At 47.9% G+C, this 6,742-nt stretch overlaps 1 protein-coding gene across 7 annotated transcripts in view; it reads left to right on the forward strand.

Annotated features, from left to right (window-relative positions):
* Window positions 1-1,313: 1,313 nt before the first annotated feature.
* hmbox1b (homeobox containing 1 b) overlaps window positions 1,314-6,742 on the forward strand; it is a 45,895-nt gene continuing 40,466 nt past the window's right edge. For 4 of the 7 annotated variants that reach the window (XM_005917161.2, XM_005917164.2, XM_005917162.2 and 1 more), the window contains exons 1-2: window positions 2,156-2,425; window positions 4,006-4,695. In XM_005917161.2, coding sequence (XP_005917223.1) covers window positions 2,262-2,425; window positions 4,006-4,695 — 854 coding nt within the window. In that variant the 5' untranslated portion in view covers window positions 2,156-2,261. The other 3 variants (XM_005917167.3, XM_005917166.3, XM_005917163.2) reach the window with 3 other exon arrangements.

The raw sequence follows: 6,742 nt of genomic DNA on the forward strand, positions 1-6,742 counted from the left end.
AGCAGATTATCATATATGGACCTTTAGCTGATACAAATGGTGCTCTTCTGCATCTTTGTTTGACGCAGTCTAATGAATTTCTCTGATTAAAACTCAGAGAATAAAAATGTAAGTGCATCTACTCTGCTGAGGCAAAGCAGGTGCACGCTGAGAAGAAGAAACCCCCCCATACTATATTAATGGTTAACTTAAATGAGTTGTATTTTTCAGACAAAGTGTCTAAGTGATGCACATGTCAGGTTAAACACCTGGATCCAATCCCCCTCCAGAATTAAGCAGCTTTAAATGTCCCTTTATGGCTAATCTTTAACCATGAACAGCTCGTTAGCATTCGGTTTGAATAAATTCTGTAATTTATCAATTTTGGATCAATTCTGTTGAGGAAAATTATTCAAAAGCACCTCTAAACTATATACTTAATGCAGTTTTGAGATTACACTCACCAGCCACTTTATTAGGCACATCTTTTCAACTCCTCATTCATGCAAATATTGAATCAGCCAATCAGATTGCATCAGCTCAAAGCATTTAGGGGCTGTAGACATGATCAAGACGACCTGCTGAAGTTCAGACCAAGTATCAGAATTAGGAACAAAGGTGACTTTAAGGGACTTTAAACACGGTGTAGTAGATGATCCTAGATGGGCTGTGGGGTTTACAGAGAATGACTGCAGCTCTCTGGGTGAGAATGTTTTGTTGATGTCCAAGGTCAGAGACGAATGGACAGCCTGCCTTGAGCCAGTAGAAAAGCAACAGTAACTGAAATAATCAGTTGTTACAGCAAAGACATGCAGAAGAGCATCTCTGAACATGCAACACATGTTGAACCTTGGAGCTGATGGGCTACAGCAGCAGAAGACCCCACCGAGTGCCACTCCTGTCAGGAACAGGAAACTGAGGTCCACACCGCTTCTCCGATATCAGACAACACAAGATTGTCCAATTGATGAAACTCTACTGCGACCTTCAGATGGTATTTTCAGAAAATGATGTACACAAAATGAAAGGATGGAAGCATTCAGCTTTGTATCAACGGCTCAGGATGGTGTGGGGATGTTTTCACTTTGGACCCCTCAGTACCAGTTGAGCATCAACTGCCACCTGGTATTGCTGCGGACCATCCCTCTATGACCACAGTGTACCCATCTGCATTTCTTACAGTTTAAGTCCAAAGCAGCATTTCTTTATCATCTAAAAAACAAACTGAGGTGTACGCTTTAATCTTTTTCTTATATTCAAACATCCCAGAGTTTACATGCGTGGTTGGCCAACTTCGCACTCACAGAAAGAGTCTCACTGGTCCACCTCACTTCAGATCGACGCTGGCTGTTATGTGTCCTACAATGTAAAATCAGTTTGACATCCTTGAAGCAGATTCCTGTTTTGCTCCGCTCTGCGTTGTTCCTGTTCTTTTCTATTCTGTATTCCACATTTCATATAATCTTGATTATTGAGCCTGTGCTCCAACCAAAGCTGTTTAATTGGCTGCTCTTCTAATCCGTCTCCTTGGGTCTGATTACTGGCACCAACTTAATTAGGGGGGGTTTCCACTTCATTTAAAGACTAAGTGGCCTTTACCTTTTCTTTAATAGAGTAACAAGTAGGGGCCCCTGTATGGTCACACTGCAACTGAATTCGTGTGAGGTGTACAGAAACGTGTCGCAGCGGTAATGCGGTTAGATGTGCAGCCGGCTGGTGGCTGCCGGGTTGGCCGGTGAGGTGGCACGGGTCGCCTGGTGCAGCTGCTGCGGGGTTAGGGAGAGCAGCCGCTGTGGCCACATTAAAAACTGCATCACTGTTTTTTGTGACAACTGTAGATCAGCGAGCCATCAGCTCCCCCTCTCCCTCGTTTCAGGGATTTGTAGTCCTTAGCGTAGGGAACGCCGCCGCGTGTTGGAGGCCTTTGCGGGAGTGAAACTACAGTTCCCTCAGAGCTGCTCGGAGGTGTTAGTTGTCAATATGGCTGTTGTCAGACAGACAAAGCAGAGAGGCAAATAATTCGCCTCTGATTAGAAATCCTTGGAAAAGGGTCGGTCAGGGCACTGTTCCCAGCTGCTTCATTGCTCGGCTGCAGTAAACGACACCGCGCCTCTTTGCTTCCGTTACAAAGTTAAATGGTTAAGTGGACGATTTGAACCCGAGGTAAGTCCTGTTACTCGGCTCTCTCGACACAGAAAGTGATGTTATTAATATCAAACGCTCGCTAGCCAGCGACGGCGGCTAACGTCAGCTAGTATCGGCGTTGGCACGGCTAGCGTTGTATGCTAATCATCGCACGAGCCCACGGCGACCCGCGTAGCCCACCTCAGGTGGCTAATCGCCCTCCGCGATGCCAGGGGGCTGTTGTCAGTGTGGATTCAGCCTCGGGGGGCAGTGAAGAAAACGAGAGCAATCCTCGAGTGTTACGGAGAGCTCGCCGTGCTGGGTAATTTTGACGTTTAGTCAGGGCGGTTTGTCCGTGTGCCGTACGGAGCGCTCGCTAACGTTAGCTTTCGGGCAAAGGGCGTGAAAGCTGGCATCAGCAGCGCTTCGCCTGCAGCGCTGAAAGGCGCGACGGATCTGTGCTCTCACTGCGGGCCAGCAAAACAAAAACACATGGAGGGGGAAGAGATGCCGCCAACTGCGGGGCGAAGCGCTTTAAGACTGGAAGCGTTTAGAAAGCTGCGCTGTCAAACAATCTAGAGTTTGTGTTTAACGACACCGTGGCTGTGTTTTTATTTTGTTATAGTTTTGCTGTTGGCATGACAAACACTCTCCGAGTTCGTGAACTTAGCTGCGCTGTTATCAGGGGACATCCAAGCCCGATAGGAATGCAGACAGCTCCATCTTTAGCTGCTTTAGTTACGTGCAGGGTGAACTTTGCCTTCTGGGTGAATGGGTAACTTACCCACTTGATCACAGTGGGCATGAATTCAAATGTTCTTGTTTGTTTGCAGCACACATTTTTCTTTCACTTGCATGTTTAAGCTCACTAATCCAAATCCAGCGGTCTTCTGTTGTGTGCAGCCCGTCTTTCTGGGGTGTGACAGATTTTGACTCTGCTTGGTAATGATTTACAGCATTAGCAGCTCACCTTCTAAACACCAAGGATTAGTTAATGTTCACCTGTCAGCGCTGCAGAAATAATGTGCTCAGACCCAAAATGACCCTTTACTGCACATGTCTGAAGGCCTGGTAATGGTTTATGTGCCAGTGTCCCCCCATTATTTATGATAACTTCAAATGCACTCAGAAGTCATTTATGTTTCCTCCCCCCTCTGCTCTGTCCTCCGCACAGTTTGGAGAAAGACAGATGTAGAAAAATGCCAGTGACCCCTTTTAAACCGTTTATCATATCGGCACAGGTCGGGCTGGCACAGAAGATGGAAAATCTGCCGCAGTCTGATTCCAGTTGCATTGATTTTGAGCACAGCAAATTGCTCGTGAAAAACATACAGCGTGGGTGGTGCGCAGAGCCGAGGATGTATTGTGGCTCTTAAAGAACGACAGACAGAATGTTAAGATAGCATCAGCTGTCAAGGTGACTCTGGCACTCTGTGCGTGTTGCCTGCTGCTTCCCAAAAATAGCTGATTTTTATGCCCTGCCCCTCCCCTCGCCTTTTTTTCTTTCACATTTCTGTCTCTCGCTCTTGTCTTCCTTTTCTTCTCCGCTGCCTCTTTATCTTTTCTTCCTGCAGTTTTTTATTCCCCTCCCTTCCCACCCGTTTTATGCCTACTTTATCCCTCTAACTCTCCTCCGCTACCTTTATCCTCCTTCCCCATCTGCGACTGCATTCCTTTTCACTCTTTGCTACTTAATCCTCTCTTTTCCTCTGTCATCCACCATCCCCTCCACTGCCTGACTTGCTCCTCCTTTCCTTTCCTTCTTCCTTTCCTTCTCCACTTACTTTTCTAAGGATTCCTTCCTACTTTCCTCAACTTGCCCCGTCTGCATTTCCTGTTTCCTTTCCTCGCCTTGTGTTCCTCTTGTGTTTCTCAGCTTGTCTGTATTGTGTCTCATCTCAGCAGCAGCAGCAGGATGTCTGAGTTCAGCGAGGAGCCGCGCTTCACTATTGAGCAGATAGATCTGCTGCAGCGGCTGCGTCGCACCGGCATGACCAAGCAGGAGATCCTGCATGCGCTCGACACTCTGGACCGGCTGGACCGGGAGCATGGCGACAAGTTTGGCCGCCGCACCTCTTCCTCCTCCTCCTCCTCGTCCTCCTACGGTGTAGGCGGGGCCAACAGCTGCACCAACAACTCTGCCTCTAATACTACTACTACCACGTCATTCAACAATAACAACACTGCCTCGGCAACCACCACCTCTTCAGTGTCATGCAATGGCGGCGGCATCAACAGTGGCGGTGAGGGTGGAGCCGCCGATCACGCCGCTGCTGCCTCTTCAACGACCTCCAAAATCTCCACAGCCACGCAGACGCAGTTCAACAGCGCCGGGGGGCTCTCGCTGTCTCCCAGCAACAGCTACGACACGTCCCCGCCTCCAGGGCCGCCGCCGCCCTCTGCCATCCTGCCGTCCCCGGTCTCGCTGGTGGCCCTGACACAGAATGGCCGCGACAGTCTAGCTGCCACCCCCAACGGAAAACTGTCTCCGCCACGATATCCGGTGAACAGCGCTGCAGCGACGCGAGCGTTCGGGTTTGAATCTACAGAGGAAGATCTGGATATCGATGATAAGGTGGAGGAGCTGATGAGGTGAGAATGACCAGAGAAACTTTGTCGAGTCTGTTTGTAGAACTGGGAAGAATAATGCACTGCACAAAAACGTCACCAGAGGGCAGCATGTAGCAGTACCAGGCTGCTGAGCTCAGTAAGCTGTGAAAGCTGGCGACGGGGAATAATACTGCGGGGTGTAAATGGTTCTTATATAGCGCTCTTTTACTCTGTCCGAGCACTCAAAGTGCTTTATACAGCTAATTCATTCACCTGTTCACCCAATCACACGCTTAAGTATCTAACATTCATACACATTCACACTCTGATGGACGCATCGGAGAGCAATATGGGGTTAGTATCTTGCCCAAGGATATTTGGCATGCAGCAGCCTGGGATCGAACCACCGACCTTCTTAGTGGCTGATCCGCTCTGCCACCTGAGCTACAGCCACCCCACACTTACTGCTAGTGAGTCACTGCTAGGATGGTAAACTTCAAGCGGCTAGTCTGAAATAATCATCGACACACCTCAGTCTAGTGTGGCGCTGTCCACAGTCACAGTACTTTCACAGAAAACACACGGACGACACTGAAACTGTTTCTACAACTCGATGCCTGTTTTCCTGTTGTTTTGTTCTTAAAGGTTGCAGCCGTCACTAGGTTGGGGGATTGCTTTTTATCACCAGTAAAGCTGGTAAGGTGAGGGCTAATTAGCAGGAACTTCAGTTGAAGCTTCATTGTGTGCAGCTGCTGCTAGAACTATACATGAAGCTGTAGATATCTCATGTTCATTTGTGTTCATGACCTGGGGGCTCTAAATGTAATATCCGTGCTGTTGCATTTAGCTTCATCCATCCATCCATCCATCCATCCATTCGCTTCCGCTTATCCTTTTCAGGGTTGCGGGGGGCGCTGGAGCCTATCCCAGCTGTCATAGGGCGAGAGGCGGGGTACACCCTGGACAGGTTGCCAGTCTGTCGCAGGGCTAACACATAGGGACAGACAACCATTCACACTCACATTCACTTGCACATTCACACCTAGTGGCAATTTGGATTAATCAATTAACCTATCCCCACAAGCTGCATGTCTTCTCTCCGGGCATTTAGCTTTATGTTGCATAAAATGTCTTTGGGAAGCCTGTCTGTAGGTGATGTTACTGAACAGTGATGAAATGATTCTTGCTTCACAGCAAGAAGGCACTAGCAAAAAGTTACGGGCAGATTTAGATAAAAACCTTTGGAGGTGATTGTGATTTGGATCCAAATTTGTGTGAGAGGAACAAGATTGGACACTGAAGAAAGTATTGCAAACGTATCTGGATGCAAGTGCCCAGCTGGATGCATGTGGAGGGAATTTTCTGGCTTGGCTGATCGATACACCTCGAAGTCTGAAACAGCAGCAAGTGCAAGGTTGGTTCATCTTCTCAGGGAGTCATTTGTGATCTTCATTCTGAGGTTTATCCCACTTTGTCACTTGACTTTTACCAGTGGGACGTCGGGATGTGCGCACCGATGAGCTCATTAGTGAGCTCGTAGTGTTACTGATTGACCAAAGCTTTAGGAATCTATTTAGCTTGTTTATTTGTACAAAGCTCATTTGAGTGAACACACAGCAGTTCAGCAGTGGGTTTAAAGCTGCCTGGGTCCTTCCTGTGGAGAGTCTGCATGTGTGGCTGCTCTGGTTTCCTCCTGCAGCCCAGAGTTAATTGGTAATTCTAAAATTGGCCGTAGGTGTGGACTTGAGATGGAGAGAGCGTGTAAGTGTATAGATTGGAGCCCTGTGCGAGTGTGGCTTGTTTGAATGGTCAGGACGAAAACAAAAGCACTGTGGAGACGACTGTCCATAAAGCTTGAGGGCTTTTCCCCTTTAACTTTCTGTACCTCTTATATCATATTGTGATGATGATGCCCACTTGAGGGGAAATCAGGGGCTCTACAGTATGGATCTAACATGCAGCTAACAAAAAGTTGAATTTCACTCTCAAAAGCTTATTTTAGCAACATGTGGTAGCAAGGTGCTGTCGATTCCTGAGACACCCAAACATAACAGTTACGGGTATTTTTGAAAACGGAGATTTTCCGTTT

The sequence above is a fragment of the Haplochromis burtoni genome, unplaced genomic scaffold, assembly GCF_018398535.1.
Source record: "Haplochromis burtoni strain Fernald_Lab_line unplaced genomic scaffold, NCSU_Asbu1 Contig_22, whole genome shotgun sequence".
Taxonomy (NCBI): domain Eukaryota; kingdom Metazoa; phylum Chordata; class Actinopteri; order Cichliformes; family Cichlidae; genus Haplochromis; species Haplochromis burtoni.